The sequence below is a fragment of the Barbus barbus genome (assembly GCF_936440315.1).
Source record: "Barbus barbus genome assembly, chromosome: 24".
Taxonomy (NCBI): domain Eukaryota; kingdom Metazoa; phylum Chordata; class Actinopteri; order Cypriniformes; family Cyprinidae; genus Barbus; species Barbus barbus.
This window is the reverse complement of record NC_136752.1, coordinates 28,694,043-28,710,370: the sequence shown is the minus strand read 5'-3', so window position 1 is coordinate 28,710,370 and position 16,328 is coordinate 28,694,043. Positions and strand designations below refer to the sequence as shown.

Below are 16,328 nucleotides of genomic sequence, written 5' to 3'. Positions count from 1 at the left end.
CTGTCTATCCATCCATCCATCCATCCATCCATCCGTCTATCTGTCTGTCTGTCTATCCATCCATCCATCCATCATCCGCCCGTCCGTCCGTCTATCCATCCATCCATCCATCCATCCATCCATCCATCCATCCATCCGTCTATCTGTCTGTCTGTCTATCCATCCATCCATCCATCCATCCATCCGTCCGTCCGTCTATCTGTCTGCCTATCTATCCATCCATCCATCATCCGTCTATCTGCCTGTCTATCCATCCATCCATCATCCGTCTATCTGCCTGTCTATCCATCCATCCATCATCCGTCTATCTGCCTGTCTATCCATCCATCCATCATCCGTCTATCTGCCTGTCTATCCATCCATCCATCATCCGTCTATCTGTCTGTCTATCCATCCATCCATCCGTCCTTCTGTCTGTCTCTCCATCTATAAATGTCTAAATGGCATTGCATTAGATAAATTATTAAAGCAAGTGCATTTTTAATGCAATATTTATTTATTATAATTATATTAAATATTAATGCAAGTGGCATTGTTTTAAAGAAAGATAGCAAACATTAAAAAGGAGTAACCCGCGTTGAATTATGGTTTAAATGAGTACACACAAATGCTGCAATAATTCATGATATTATAATATAAACGATAATAAATCACATTTCATAGTTCATAAATAAGTTAAAACGTATACATTTCATTAAGAGATTATAGGAAAATTAAAAATATATACAAAAATTAAAAAAATAAATGGTAAAGCAACAAATTCAGCCAAATAAAAACAATAACTTTACAGTATTCATGTTGCATTATTCCATTGTCTTTTAATAACTCACATCCATCCGTTAAACTTTTTCACTAATGCATTTTTAAATTAAAATTTGATTTGGTTTTAATATAATTTCGTTTAATTAATGTATTTCTCTTTTGTGCTTATTTGATGTAAATCACATTATTATCATTATGCATGAAATAATCTCGCCGTTCCTAATTAAATACAATACAGCGCCACCTAGCGTTCACTTCAAATACAAACAAATGCGCCACTGCTGTTATCATAATAACGTGACCTCCTTTCTAACAAAATATACACTTTACGGTGTTTAACAGAGCTCATAATCAAAATACACTAATAAACCCCACACGTTTAACCCTGTTTACACTAGAATCACGGCGTTTCGATCTCAGTAAAGCGGAACTGATGCGCGGCGCTTTTGTTTCCCCCGGACACAGAGAGCGCTGGAGCTACAAAACATAACAGATTTCCCCACCATGCTTGTTTATTACATTGGGGTCCTGCTGTAAATGAGCTATGAGGCTGGTTAACAGGCTGTTCAGCAGTGAATGGAGGAGGTTGTTGTCATACACACAAGGACAGAGTCCAGAGGCGAGAATCAGGGAGTATTTCTACTATATCGACCATCAAGGACAGGTACACCACTGAGATGATGGCTATAATGTTGTTTAATTTATGCCATGCCCATAATCATGATTTATTTCTCTATTTTTAAGCTGTTTCTGGATGACACCAAGGTGAAGAACTTTGTCACCTGTTTCAAAGGTATTTGTTGTGTAATGGTCTTATGGAATATGCACAGGTCATGTGGTCTCTATTACATTCAGATAAACCTCTTTAGCCTGGCTTCTTACACAGTGGCTTATGTACAGTACAATAATCCTATTTTCTTCTTCTTTCTCTTATAAAGAACTACTGTGACTGTAACATTGTATGATGATAATAATGTCACAGTACTGTATGGTTACCATATGTGACCCTGGACCACAAAACCAGTCATAAGGGTCAATTTTTTGAAACTGAGATTTATACATCATATGAAAGCTGAATAAATAAGTTTTCCATTGATGTATGGTTTGTTAGGATAGGACAATATTTGTATGAGATACAACTATTTGAAAATCTGGAATCTGAGGGAGCAAAAAAATCTAAATATTGAGAAAATCTCATTTAAAGTTGTTCAAATTAAGTTCTTAGCAATGCATATTACTAATCAGAAATTAAATTGATATATTTACGGTAGGAAATTAACAAAATATCTTCATGGAACATGATCTTTACTTAATATCCTAATGATTTTTGGCATAAAAGAAAAATGGATAATTGTGACCCATAAAATGTATTGTTGGTTATTGCTACAAATATACCCCAGCGACTTAAGACTGTTTTTGTGCTCCAGGGTCACATGTTCCTGACCCATGGCAAGATTTCAAAAATGGTGGTTTGTGAGATGAAAAGCTAATAATAAAAAATAAAAAATAAAAACAATTCATTTATAATAAAAAAATAATAATAAATTATTCGAAAATAAAACTTTTTTGTTAACAAACATTTACAGCATTTCACTAGTTTTTACCCAAAATAAAAGCTTCAGAATTTAAATGTTTGAAAATAATTTATGGCATCAATATTAATATTATAAATTGTGTTGTAAAGTAAAATTATTATTCAAATATCAAATATTCATTTTTTATTTTACAGTAGAATTGTAATTTTCAATTTATATTTCTGTAAATTTTTTTAGAGTTAAAACATGAATTCTAATAATAGCATCATTAATAATATGAGAACTGTGAATGTGAATAAGTTGTTAAATTACTGAAATATAAAATCAGTGCTTATTATCATTGACATAAGATCTGAGGTTTTTATACATTTTTAAAGTTTCAAAAAATAATATTTAAATTTTCAAGTTAAAGTTGTAGTAATATTGCTGTGTTTTTGTCTATATATATATATATATATATATATATATATATATATATATATATATATAAATACATTTTTATTTCAGTTTTATTTATTTTAGTACATATTTTAGTACAAAAAAAACTTAATATTTTATTTGATTTCAGCTAACATTTATTATATTTTAAGTAACAAAAGTGTTTTTTTTATTATTATTATTGTTTTAATTGTAGTTTTAGTTTTAGTAAACTGTAATAATTCAGCTTCAAGTAAATATTTTACATCTGAAGGGTTTGGCTGACGAAAAAGAAAAAGGTTAGAAACCGCCATTATTTACATAATGTTTGAAATCCACAAATTGTGGATTTTTTCCCATTCATTTTGAATTCATTTCCCATGCTAAATAGCATTAGGCATTATTAAATAAAGAGTTTGAACCAAATCATCCAGCTCTAAGATTAACTGGCACCATTACAATATAAAAAATGTATGGTATTTTATAACTCCAAAAACGTATTGCTTATTGTCTTTGTCTCTGTTAGACCAGCACTTCTTAGTGTTCTTCTTCAACCGTCTGAAGGTCAACCAGAGCGGCCGATATGAACAGGACTTCCCCTTCCTCTCGCTCTGCGGGCGCGAGCGTAACTTCGTGCGCTGTGACGACCGGCCTGTTGTTTTCACACACCTGTTATCGGAGGCGGGGCACGAGGAGCATCTGTCATACTGTGGAGGCGGAGCCAAACTGACCGCTCCGTTCTGCCCAGAATCTCTCTTCATGCATCCGGTCAGTGGTAGAGTGTACCATCCTGGACCGGAGCGGGGGGGAGGCGTGGGGTTGGTACGGTCGGCGCTGGCCATTGAGCTGAGCGCTCACTTTGAGTACGCCACGGGTCAGGAGTGCACGGGACAGCCCACTCACTTCATGTGGGCGGGGCATCGACACACTCTAACCAATGAGCTGGCCAAACATTTTCCTGTTCAAACAGATGAATGTGTTAAGCTACAGTGATTCAGTCAACCTACAAATAGATTATCATTAAAATCCTGCTGAAATTAATGTATATTTATGTATATTCTGAATACTGCTGAAATAAATGTATATATTGGGTCTTATTGTGGCTTGTTTGTTTACTTTTAAAAATAATTTACTCACCCTCGTTTCTTCCAAAGTCTATGTTCTTCTGCAGAGAACAAACAGGTGTTAAACGGCTGGGAACCAACAATAAATTAGCGTAATTGTCGATGAGATTTATCATAGCACTTGCATAATGCTCTTGATTTTGATTGCTTCCATTATCCTCATTTGTAAAACCGCTTTGGATAAAAGCGTCTGCTAAATGTAATGTAATGTAATAAATTAAATGTTCTACCCATTACATTTTGTTTTATTAACATCTACAACACCTACCCCTTACAATAATGCAAATACAGTAATAATTGGTGTTCAGCTTGACAAGAATTACACTTATATTGATGTGCGCATGATAGCCGCACCTGTATCCCTTCTAGCCTTAACCGAACTTCGGAGCAGGTTCTTGAATCATTTGATTCAGATCGGAACGGGTTCGCGAATCATTTAAATCAAATTATTGAAATATTTACTTAACTTAGGGGTCTTCTTGTAAATATTTTAGGTGATGGAAAAAAATAGATTATTTTATATATTATATTGTGGGGAAAAAACATATTTGGGAAAAATATATTTCAATGTTTTTGCGTTTCCTCGAGAAACTGCCTTCATTCGCAAAACTACTCTATATACAGTGGGGGGGGGGGGGGGGGGGGGGGGGGGGAATGATTTGATCCCCTGCTGATTTTGTACGTTTGCCCACTGAAAGAAATTATCAGTCTATAATTTTAATGGTAGGTTTATTTGAACAGTGAGAGACAGAATAACAACAAAAATCCAGAAAAACGCATTTAAAAAAATATATAACTTGATTTGCATGTTAATGAGTGAAATAAGTATTTGACCCCTTCACAAAACATGACTTAGTACTTGGTGGCAATCACAGATGTCTGCACACATCTCAGGAGGGATTTTGTCCCACTCCTCTTTGCAGATCCTCTCCAAGTCATTAAGATTTCGAGGCTGACGTTTGGCAACTCAAACCTTCAGCTCCCTCCACAGATCTTCTATGGGATTAAGGTTTGGAGACTGGCTAGGCCACTCCAGGACCTTAATGTGCTTCTTCTTGAGCCACTCCTTTGTTGCCTTGGCCGTGTGTTTTGGGTCATTGTCATGCTGGAATACCCATCCAAGACCCATTTTCAATGCCCTGGCCCTCACGGTATATGGCCCCGTCCATCGTCCCTTTGATGCGGTGCACTTGTCCTGTGCCCTTAGCAGAAAAACACCCCCAAAGCATAATGTTTCCACCTCCATGTTTGACGGTGGGGATGGTGTTCTTGGGGTCATAGGCAGCATTCCTCCTCCAAACACGCCGAGTTGAGTTGATGCCAAAGAGCTGGATTTCTCATCTGACCACAACACTCTCACCCAGTTCTCCTCTGAATCACTGGCAAGCTTCAGACGGGCTGTACATGTGCTTTCTTGAGCAGGGGGACCTTGCGGGCGCTGCAGGATTTCAGTCCTTCACGGCATAGTGTGTTACCAATTGTTTTCTTGGTGATCCTCCCGAGTAGTTCTGGGCTGATTCCTCACCGTTCTCATGATCATTGAAACTCCACGAGGTGAGATCTTGCATGGAGCTCCAGTCTGAGGGAGATTGACAGTTACTTTGTTGTTTCTTCCATTTGTGAATAATCGCACCAACTCTTGTCACCTTCTCACCAAGCTGCTCGGCGATGGTCTTGTAGACCATTCCAGCCTTGTGTAGGTCTACAATCTTGTCCCTGACATCCCTGGACAGCTCTTTGGTCTTGGCCATGCTGGAGAGTCTGGAATCTGATTGATTGATTGCTTCTGTGGACAGGTGTGTTTTATACTGAGACCCTCTTTAAGAGAGTGCTCCTAATCTCAGCTCCTTACCTGTATAAAACACACCTGGGAGCCAGAAATCTTGCTGATTAATAGGGGATCAAATACTTATTTGACTCATTAAAATGCAAATCAATTTATAACTTGTCCATGAGGAAATGCGAGAGAACGCAAAAACATTACCCCCCACCCCAAATAAGGAAAGTTCAAAATAACTAGTTGAGGCAAGGTAGCAAAACATTTGCCTTTTACAGTATAAATGAACATTAATTAACACTTCGGCAGTGTTCCAATTCCTGGCGTGCAAATACATCTGAATGATTTACAGTCTGAGGAGCTGTTAATGTCTTGATATTATCAGCAAGGACATATAATCATTGTGTTAACCTCTTACCAGTTTACAAACACAGTGCTTGAAGAACGCATGAGAGTAGTAGGGCGGAGACTGAATACTAGCACGAGTCATGTAACTGTGTAAAGGGTCACCCGGTTACACGTGAGCATGGTGAGACAGGAGAGGCACTGAAGGACACTTAACAGGGAACAACAACAACCTGATGAACTGAACTGGAAAATGGCGACATGTGAGGGAAGTGAAGCGCGCTCCGTGCTCAACCGGGCTCCGCCGTTACTCACGGATCTGTACCAGTTCACCATGGCGTACGCGTACTGGCGCGCGGGCAGACACAACGAGCCGGCCGTGTTCGAACTGTTTTTCCGCGATAACCCGTTCGGCGGAGGCTTCTCGCTCTTTGCGGGTCTCAGCGACTGTTTGCTGTTCCTGCAGAACTTCACTTTCTCAGATGATGGCGAGTGTGCTCTGTGTACTTGTGACATAACTTTAGTAACTCGCATACTAAGAATGTGTATATAGCATTTTTGGGCATGTGCTTCAAAGCCTAGTATGCTGCCTAACTAGATAGCATTTGGTTCATATGTCTTAAACCCAAGTGAACTGACTCCCTAAACAGCTTTTTGGAACATGCATTTCAAAACCTAGTATGCTATGTAGACAGCCTTTGTCTCTAAACCTTGTGATCTGATTAAGACGACTAAATTTTTGTCCATGCTTAATTTAGTTCAAGTGAGCACCCTACCTATCTCAAAACTTAATATGCTGCCTACAAGACAGCATTTGTTAAGCATATCTTAAAACCAAGCTACCCACCCAAGCATTTCTTTCGGTCATGCATCTCAAAACCTAGCATGCTTCCTAACTGGACACTATTTTTTTAAGTCTTAAACCCTAGTGAACTGACCTAAACTTTTTTTTTTTTTTTTTTTCACAGAATTTGTTGGTCATGTCTTAACCTAGTGAACTGACTCCCTAAACTACTTTTTTGTCATGTATCTCAAAAACCTAGTATGCTCTCTAACTGGACAGCATTTGTTGGTTATATGTCTTAAAACAGTGGTCTCAAACTCAATTTCTGGAGGGCCACAGCGCTGCAGAGTTTAGCTCCAACCAGCTCCAAACTCACGGCTTTAATTACGGTTGGAGCTAAACTAGAGCTGTGGCCCTCCAGGAATTGAGTTTGAGACCAAATGTCTTAACCTCGCGAACAGACTACTTAAACAACTTTTTTTTATCATGCATCACTAAACCTAGTATGCTTTCTAACTGGACAGCATTTGTTGAGCTTATGCCTTAAAACCAATTAATCACTATACAATAATACAAACAGCTTTTTTAAGCATGCATCTCAAACCTAGTAGGCTACCTAACTAGAAACCAAGTGAGTACCTTACCTAAACAGCTTTTTTGGTCATGCATCTCATCACCTAGTAGGCTTGTCTAGACAGCTTTTGACAGCTGTCTCAAAAACTCAATCTGACCAAGACAGAATTTTTAGTCATGCGTCACTAAACTTAGTATGCTGCCTAACTAGATGGCATTTGTCGGGCATATGTATTAAAACCAAGTGAGATCCTTACGCAAACAGCTTTTTTGGTCATGCATCTCAAAACCTAGTATGTTGTCCACATAGACAGCATTTTTGGTGATCTGACTGCGTAGACGGAATACTGCCTAACTGACAGCATTTTTAACCATGTCTCAAAAGCACGAGCTCTCTACTCAGACAGTATTTTGGGTTTACTTGTTTTGCAGCATATTTGGGTACTTCTGTGATGCCAAGATTCTGTCTAGTTAGGCTCACTAGGTTTTGAGACACCTTTTTCCAGTTAGACTATGACAGAAATGTATGCATGCGTTAGTTAATGATTTAATGATCAACACACCCACCAAGAGTATGCACTTGTTTCTTTACATGCATGTCCTGACGCCATTATCTGTCAGTAGTTGCATGTTGTAACCAGTGTACTTGTAAAGCATTACAAATAACGTGAGTTACGGAATCAGATTACTTTAAGTAACTAGTAAAGTAACACTTTTTTAATTTACAAGAAAATACCTAAGTTACTTTTTCAAATAAGTAACTCCAGTTATTTTTTTCCCCATTTATTGATTGACAGCTCTCCTGTCCCCATGTTGAGAGAAATCGGGAGTAAGATGTTACTGTAGTTCGAGAATAAATGTGAAAATGCGTTAATTCATCTCACTAGCAATAAAACAGATTCAGTATTCCTCAAAATGAATACAAACAGTCAAATGCAACTCAGAATATTATACAAACTTGCAATAATTAAATGTTAATCCGTTTGCAAAAAATATAAATTTTTATATTAAAAACAAACAAGCAAGCTCTGCCCAGATTTAAAAAGTAACGCAAATGTAATGTAATGCATTACTTTCCATAAAAAGTAACTAAGTAACATAATTAGTTACTATGTAGGGAGTAACGCAATATTGTAATGCATTACTTGTAGCTTTCCCCAACACTGGTTGTAACATGATGCATGCAAATCCATGGAAGTAGTTTGTACTCTGTTTCTGTCCTGTGCATCCTGTCTGTATTATTTACCAAGCTCTTGTGTGTTTCAGATGTGGAGTATCTGCGCTCCGTTCTCCCAGCAGGCACAGACGCTGCGTTCTTCTCGTATCTGAAGGAGCTGGACTGTTCGTCTGTGTCTGTGTCGGCGGTACCTGAGGGATCCGTGGTCTTCGCTCGAGTATGTGAGCGATTCCGAGGTCAGCTGTAATCTGATCTGCTTCTGCCAGAGCTCCGGTGTTCACACTGTTGTTCATGTTTGCAGGTTCCTCTGCTGGAAGTGTCTGGACCGCTGGCCGTGGTTCAGCTGCTGGAGACCAGTCTGCTCTGCCTGGTCAACTATGCCAGGTAAATACAGCAATCTGTTAAATCACATGCATTCATTAGTTTCTTGAATGCAGTGGTGCCTTTAGAAACCAATTATATGACGGTGTGCTGGTTTAAAATCACCTGGCAACATGAAAACATGTAAAGAATTAGCCTTGAAACGTTAAATCTTTGCAAAGGGAAGTGCTTAATGTTCAAAACAATGTTATTCATCCACCTCAGGAAGTGAAACCTAATATTTATATGATTTAGAAGAACCAAGAATTGTGTGACTTGTTAGCAATAAAAAAGGGCTATGTAAAAAAAAAAATAGCACTGAAACAGTATAACAGAATCTGTGTTATTTTAGTATAATTGAGATAGTATTATTGTTTTTTTTAATCATTTGAATTGATTTTATTGATGTATTTTCTGATTTGAATTTGAGTTAATTTAGTTAAATGTAGTAATTTTGTTGTTTTTGTCATTTTTAGTTAATGTTTATCTTTTTTTTAAATGTTTTATCAAGGTTAGTTAAATGAAAATGAGAAATGTTCAAATAAATGAAGTAAATTCAAAAAGTTTTTTTTAAAGATAATATTTAATTTGTCCTGTACCAATTTATTTTTTATGGTTTTGGAGTTAACTATAATAACCCTGACCAGGATGGGTATATTTATTGTTGTTATTTTTCTTATAATAACTTTGGTAATAAGGCTGAATTATTGAGGTTGATGATTCCAATCTCAATTTGTGTAGAGAAAATAAGATTATTTACTTGTTTTCTCATGCTGTTGTGGAACAGGCCCATTACTGTATGCCTATATTTTGTTTTTGGTTCTTTACATTCATTTTAATAAATGTTTCTTATTTTATAAAGTAACTGAAACTATTTGACTACAATGAACATCAATTCAACAGACTGTATCAAAATATCTAATAGTTCTCACTCATTTGTGCGTTATTGTTTTAAAAACTATTAGGACTCTGGCTCCAGAATCTGTAGTTTTGTTGCAGCTGACCTCATAACGCCTGTATGCTCATGAAGTCTCTCTCCTCTCAGTCTGGTGTGTAGCAACGCTGCTCGTTTCCGTTTGGCTGCAGGTCCCAGGCGGAGATTGATGGAGATGGGGCTCAGGAGAGCTCAGGGTCCCGACGGAGGCCTGACCGCCTCACGATACACCTACATTGGTGGTGAGTGACCTGACATTTACAGTGATATCCGGAAGGACGAGTCCACTGAAGTCCTGCTGAATGACACTCATACAGTTATATAGACTATTCTATTTTAGTAAACAGTGTGAACTTCTCCTGCTGATTGTTTTTCCAGGTTTTGATTTGACGAGTAACGCTCTCGCCGGCCGTCTGTTTGGCATTCCTGTGGCGGGAACCATGGCACACTCTTATGTCACTTCCTTTTCCTCTCTGGAGGAGGTGTGGCCACAGGTGAGCGTTTCACTGAATGAACCTGAAAATTTCAGTGGTTTGTTCTGTTTGGAATCAATTTGTAATTTTTTGTTTATATATAGATATATTACCAACCTCAAACGTTTTAACAGTAGTGTATCTACTGTATATATAAACAAAAAATTGCAAATTTTGCAAAAACTCATCCCCAAACACCAATGACTTGTACATAAGGATACTGTCATTTTAGACGCGTCCAAAACTGTTTTAACGGAGATAGAAATACAATTTTTAAATACATGAATTATGTTTCCTTCTTTGTTGCCACAGTTTTGTTAGTGCCTTCTTCTGTTCTAAAGAAGGGGGTCCCAACACTTCTGTCCTTATAGTGTCTATAAGTCATTGGTGTTTGGTGATGAGTTTTCGGCTCAAGGTCTGCATATAAAGTCACACCAGAGTTGTTCAGCTGGGATCAGGACTTGTCTTTCTGCAGACCAGTCAAGTTCTTCCACACTGACTCAATCAATCATGTCTTTTTGAACCGTGTCTTATACACAGAGACACTGTCATGTTAGAATAGAAAAGGGTTCTGTCCAAACTGTTGCTATAAAATTAGAAGCACACAATTCCCTAGAATATCATTATATGCTTAAACATTAAGATTTGTACTCATAGAAATGACTAAAGTAGTCAAACATGTTCATTAGAAGGGGGTGCCAATACTTTTGGCAATATAGTGTATATAGATCTGTTTTTTTCACACACACACACAGAGAGAATATATATTAAAAATGTGAAAAATATCAGTATTTCAAGATGATATAGACAATATTTCTAGACTATAAAGCTAAAAATTTTCACTGATTGAAATGACTCTTTTTCAGCTTTTTTTTGCAATATTCTATACACAAACCAGTCAAAAGTTTGGAAAAATTAAGTGTTTTTTAATGTTTTTGAAAGAAGTCTCTTCTGCTCATCAAGGGCCAAGGCTGCATTTATTTGATCAAAAATACTATTTTCTATGTTAATAGCTGTTAAAATGTAATTTATTTCTGTGATCTGCAGCTGTATTTCCAGCATCAATACTCCAGTCTTCAGTGTCACATGATCTTCAGAAATCATTCTAATATACTGATTTACTGCTCAACAAACATTTCTGATTATTATCAATGTTGAAAACGGTTGTGCTGCACAATATTTTTGTGGAAACCGCGATGCATTTTATTTTTAAGGATACTTGAATAGAATAGAAAGTTCAAAAGAACAGCATTTATTTGAAATAAATGTCTTTACTGAATAAAAGTATAAATTTATTTTACTGACCTCAAACGATAAAGCATGTGTGTTGATTTGATGGCAGACTCTGGTGCCCTGTGGCGGCGACGGCCCTATTGACTTCATCTGTCTGGTGAAGGGTTGGCTGGGTCGCGTCTGTCAGATATTGGGGTCAAAGACGAGCCTCGTTCGGGAGGGAGAGCTGGCGGCCTTCCTGTCCTACGCCATCGCCTACCCACAAAACTTCCTGCCCGTGATTGACAGCTACAGCGTGAGCTGGTAAGACACGTGATTATTCAGTAGTGTTGTGTGGTGTGATGTTTTGGACTGATGTGTGTGTTTGTGCTGCAGCAGCGGTCTGCTGTGTTTCTGTGCCGTGGCTTTGGCTCTGTATGAGCTGCAGTACCGGCCGCTGGGGGTCAGGCTGGACAGCGGGGACCTCTGCAAGCAGTCGCTGGAAGTGCGCCGCGTCTTCAAAGAATGTAGCAAACAGTGAGACGCTTCCTTCAGAACACCTCTAATAACACAACATTATTACACCGGCATTGTACCACTGCTCAGTCTTGGGCTCAGTGTTATTTTAGGTATATTTATATAATATTATAGCATTTATTAGCATTTTCATATTTTCAGTTTTCATTTGGGTTCAAGTAAAAAGGATATTATCCTGATTTGTTTGACTTAATTAAATAAATAAATATTTTAATAATAGAACTTTATTTTTCAAAATAAAAGTTTGAAAAAAGAATAGAAACATTTATAAAAATAAAAATACACCAGAAATATATAAGTGGGTTTAAGTAAAAATCTGTGTGATTTAAAAAAATAATAATTTTAAAATAGAAATGTATTCTTACATTATATACTTTAAAACAAGACTATTAAAAAAGGAAAAACAAATATTAAAAATAAAAACTGTGTACTTGTATTATTTATTTTTATATTTTCAGTTTAATTTTGGTGTTGAAGTAAGTTTAATATTTATTTTTGGCCTTAAAACTTATTTCTGTTAGTTGCTAAGGCAACATTTCATTTAGGTTTATGTTTTTCATCTAATCCTTATGTTATTTAATTTCAGCTTCATTTCAATTACAGAAAATTATATTTAATAGGTTTAGTTTGTTTTTCCAGGGTTATTATCGTTAACCAAAGAAACATTTTTATTGCATAACATTAACTGAAATAAAGTAAAATATTTTTTTCAGCTATATATAAAAACTTTTTTCAGTTAGTTGCAAAGGCGGTAATTATGCACTAATTATAATAATTACTATTATTAAATAAAGCTATAAATTAAAACCTAATAAATCAATATAGACATACTACACAAAATTACAAAAACAGAAAATAAAATCCATTTTAAACCAGACCTATAATATGATATCAATACTAAAATAGCATTGGTTTTAAGTGTTAAGCTTCAGCATGCAATCACTCAAATCTATTCTGTGTTTGTCTGTCTGCAGGTTCTCAGTTCCTCAGTTTGAGTCTCTCATCATCGTCGGCACAAACAGTATTTCAGAACAGAGTCTCGCTGAACTCAACAAGAAAGTAAGAGCTCTTCACATCACAGATACATTAAACACAGCAATCAAGACGTGCATCACCTGTTTGTCTGTGTCAGGATAACGAGATTGACGTGGTTGGAGTGGGGACTCATCTGGTCACATGCACGCGTCAGCCCTCTCTGGGGTGTGTATATAAGGTACAAAGAGTTTCCACACATTAAAATTCACACATCGTGCTTTAATTAATGCATGCTGACGGTTGTATTACTCACTCACTGTAGCTGATAGAGGTCAGAGGTCATCCCCGAATGAAGATGAGTGAGGATCCAGAGAAAAGCACACTGCCGGGACGCAAGTCTGTCTATAGGCTTCTGGACGCAGACGGTCCGTATTTACCCGTTTATAATCACCCTTTTATTCACTTCTTTCTGCTTTTCTCATTATTTGTAATAAAAATTCAACCTTATAGCAAATATTCAAAATATTTCATATTTCAATGTGCATTTTATTTTGTTCCTTGAAAAGCATTTCAGATTAAATATAAATATATATATATATATATATATACTTTGTGTAATTTTATATATATATATACACACACACACTGTATATTTATAGTAGTTTTTCAGCCTTTTTACAATATTCTATAATATTGTATAAAAGGGCTGAAAAAGATCAATATTTATCAATCTCATTTTTCTAGTTATATTGTCTTAAAATATTGATTTAGTGTTTTATTTATATATATATCTATCTACAGTGCCCTCCATAAGTATTGGAACAGTAAAGACAAAATTTCTCTGTTGGCTGTGGAGTCCAGACATTTACAAATATGATTAAAAGATGAATATGAGACAAAACTACAGAATGTCACATTTTATTATTAGCCGTTTCAACACATACATGTTTTACCAGCTAAGAAGTTCAGCACTTTTAGAGTTCATCCCACTCATTGATGTGAGCATAAGTATTGGGACAGTTGAACATAAGGCAGATATAAAAGATTAAAAGCTATTATTTAGTTGCAGATCTCTTGCACACAATCACAGCAGTGAGTCTGTGACCCATAGACATCACCAGACTCTTGCTCTCATCCTTTGAAATACTTTTCCCAGCCTTTAATGCAGCCAATCCCAATTGTTGCTTGTTTTGGGGAGTTTCTGCCTTTACTCTCCTCTCCAGCTGGTGACATTCATGTTCAATCAGATTTAAATCTGGAGATTGACTTGGGCAATCTAACACTTTCCATTTCTTTGCTCTTATAAATTCCTTGACTGAACTGGCAGGGTGTTTTGGGTCATTGTCCTGATGCAATATGAAGCACTTCCCAATGAATCTGGTGGCATTTTCTTGAATATTGGTAGGCAAGATGGTTTTGTACCCTTCCAAATTCATTCTGCTGCTGTCATCATACATTAAGTCATCAGTAAAGTTGAGAGGGCCTGTTCCAGAGACAGCCATGCATGCCCATGCCATGACACCACCTCCACCAGGCTTTACAGATGAGGCTGTATGCTTGGGATCATTGCAGTTCCCTTTTTTCTCCACATTTTTGCTTTCCCATCACTTAGATAAAGGTTCATCTTTGTCTCATCGGTCCATAAACACAGTTCCAAACTATTTTTCAGTCGTATTCCTCAGCCCAGTTTTAGACATCCCAAAACTATTATGCATTTCGTTAGATTTTTAAGTGGAAAAAAAAGAGCTTGGTGCACCTTTCACAGGATCCATGTTTGTAAACACCATTAGCTGAATTGAGTTTATATGAGTGTCTGTTTGGCAGGTCATCCTCAGATGGATCTGATCTGTCTGTCAGAAGAAGCGGCTCCTAAAGCGGGCGTCTCCCTCACCTGCTTCTCTCTAGGACTGAACAAGACGCTTCAGACGGTCACACCAGCTCAAGTAACCAGTCTGCGTTTGGATGTCTTCACCTGTGGACAGGTAAACGCTGCCAATATCAGCCTGTGCTGCCATTGGACAAGTAGATATCATGAATGATTTTAATAACTTTTAAAAGAATAGCTCATTTAAAAAAGGAGAATTGTTGAATATTTGCTCCCCATCAGTCCATCCAAGATGCAGATGAGTTTGTTTCTTCATCAGATTTGGAGAAATGCATCAATGCATCAGTGTCTCAGCAATGGATGCTCTGCAGTGAATGGGTGCCGTCAGAATGAGAGTCTGATAAAAACATCACAATAATCCACACCACTCCAGTCCATCAGTTAACATCTGGAGAAGACAAAAGCTGAAAAAAATCCAGCATTAAGACGTTTTAACATTAAACCATTGCTTCTGGCTAAAATATGAGTCCATAATAAAGATGTTAACTGATGGACTGGAGTGGTGTGGATTATTGTGATGTTTTTATCAGCTCTCATTCTGACGGCACCCATTCACTGCAGAGCATCCATTGCTGAGACACATTTCTACAAACCTGATGAAGAAACAAACTCATCTACATCTTGGATGATCTGAGGATGAGTAAATATTATAAAAAGCACATTTTCATTTTTGGGTGAAATATTTCTTTAAATTGAAGAGAATGTACATTTCATAGCTTTTTCATACAGAATCTAATTGATATGTGTTGATTGTGTGCACAGATCACATTCCCCCTAAACAGTGCATCAGAGAGTCGTGAGCGTGCACAGATTTCTCTGCAAACGCTGCATCCGCATCACAAGAGACTACAAGAGCCGCACGAGTACACCGTGAGTTCAGATATCAGTAACTGAATACATGGCATCTGCAGACTGAAAGTGTTTCTTCACATTGTCTTAAAGGTGGCTTTATCAGAGCGGCTGCACTCCCTGGTGTCTGATATCACAAAAGGAAACAGTAAAGGCAGCAACTTCCTGCTGTTGAACTGAAGCCGAGCCGAAACACGGAGCCCAGACCAAAGTCACAAACATTACATCTAAAAGGAAAAGATGCCTTAAAACCCCTTTCCCTTTAAATAAATGTCCTAATAACAGATTCAGCAATGCTGCTTGTTGTGGTCCAATAGCATTAACAAGTTCTTTTGAATATGGTATTGGTTCATCTTATGATTAACTAATAAAATAAGTGATGACGTAATGAAAATGATTATTTACTGTTCGTTTTACAACATAATAAAGCTTTTGTGTACAAAAGTGATTCGTGTATGTGTTTTGACCTATAATCCGAATTGTAATGTGATCTACCTTGAAGTATTTATTTAATATTTAAAAAATAAAACAATCAGTTAAAAAAAAGTAAATAAATCTAGTACGCTTTGATTTTAGTAAATAAATTATTTTTTTAGTATATCAATTTGC

General features: G+C 36.9%; 2 protein-coding genes across 5 annotated transcripts; both read left to right on the top strand.

Annotated features, from left to right (window-relative positions):
* Positions 1–1,219: 1,219 nt before the first annotated feature.
* Positions 1,220–4,071, top strand: cUnh8orf82 (chromosome Un C8orf82 homolog). The gene is made up of 3 exons (XM_079376403.1): positions 1,220–1,426; positions 1,507–1,555; positions 3,241–4,071. Exons 1-3 carry the CDS (start codon positions 1,307–1,309, stop codon positions 3,705–3,707), a joined length of 636 nt encoding a protein of 211 aa, XP_079232529.1. The 5' UTR covers positions 1,220–1,306; the 3' UTR covers positions 3,708–4,071.
* A 2,000-nt stretch (positions 4,072–6,071) lies between these two features.
* On the top strand, positions 6,072–16,166 carry naprt (nicotinate phosphoribosyltransferase). 4 transcript variants are annotated; one of them, XM_079376401.1, is made up of 13 exons: positions 6,072–6,448; positions 8,584–8,711; positions 8,796–8,878; positions 9,900–10,030; positions 10,167–10,282; positions 11,604–11,797; positions 11,870–12,010; positions 12,985–13,069; positions 13,143–13,223; positions 13,308–13,410; positions 14,810–14,967; positions 15,633–15,740; positions 15,813–16,166. In XM_079376401.1, the coding sequence occupies exons 1-13, from the start codon at positions 6,214–6,216 to the stop codon at positions 15,897–15,899; spliced, it is 1,650 nt and encodes a 549-aa protein (XP_079232527.1). In that variant the 5' UTR covers positions 6,072–6,213; the 3' UTR covers positions 15,900–16,166. The 4 variants fall into 4 exon arrangements, 2 of the variants coding, with proteins under 2 accessions (XP_079232527.1, XP_079232528.1); XR_013781911.1 differs by having other exon boundaries at positions 6,094–6,448; positions 14,821–14,967; positions 15,813–16,160; XR_013781910.1 differs by having other exon boundaries at positions 6,130–6,448; positions 11,873–12,010; positions 14,821–14,967.
* The last annotated feature ends 162 nt before the right edge of the window (positions 16,167–16,328 follow it).

Bases quoted from the DNA above. Each gene is read 5' to 3' on its own strand.
- cUnh8orf82 (XM_079376403.1), top strand. From the start codon at position 1,307: ATGAGGCTGGTTAACAGGCTGTTCAGCAGTGAATGGAGGAGGTTGTTG. The intron at 1,427-1,506 runs GTACACCACTGA...TCTATTTTTAAG, and splicing joins ATATCGACCATCAAGGACAG to CTGTTTCTGGATGACACCAA. The intron at 1,556-3,240 runs GTATTTGTTGTG...TGTCTCTGTTAG, and splicing joins CTTTGTCACCTGTTTCAAAG to ACCAGCACTTCTTAGTGTTC.
- naprt (XM_079376401.1), top strand. From the start codon at position 6,214: ATGGCGACATGTGAGGGAAGTGAAGCGCGCTCCGTGCTCAACCGGGCT. The intron at 8,879-9,899 runs GTAAATACAGCA...CTCTCCTCTCAG, and splicing joins TGCCTGGTCAACTATGCCAG to TCTGGTGTGTAGCAACGCTG. The intron at 13,411-14,809 runs GTCCGTATTTAC...TCTGTTTGGCAG, and splicing joins TAGGCTTCTGGACGCAGACG to GTCATCCTCAGATGGATCTG.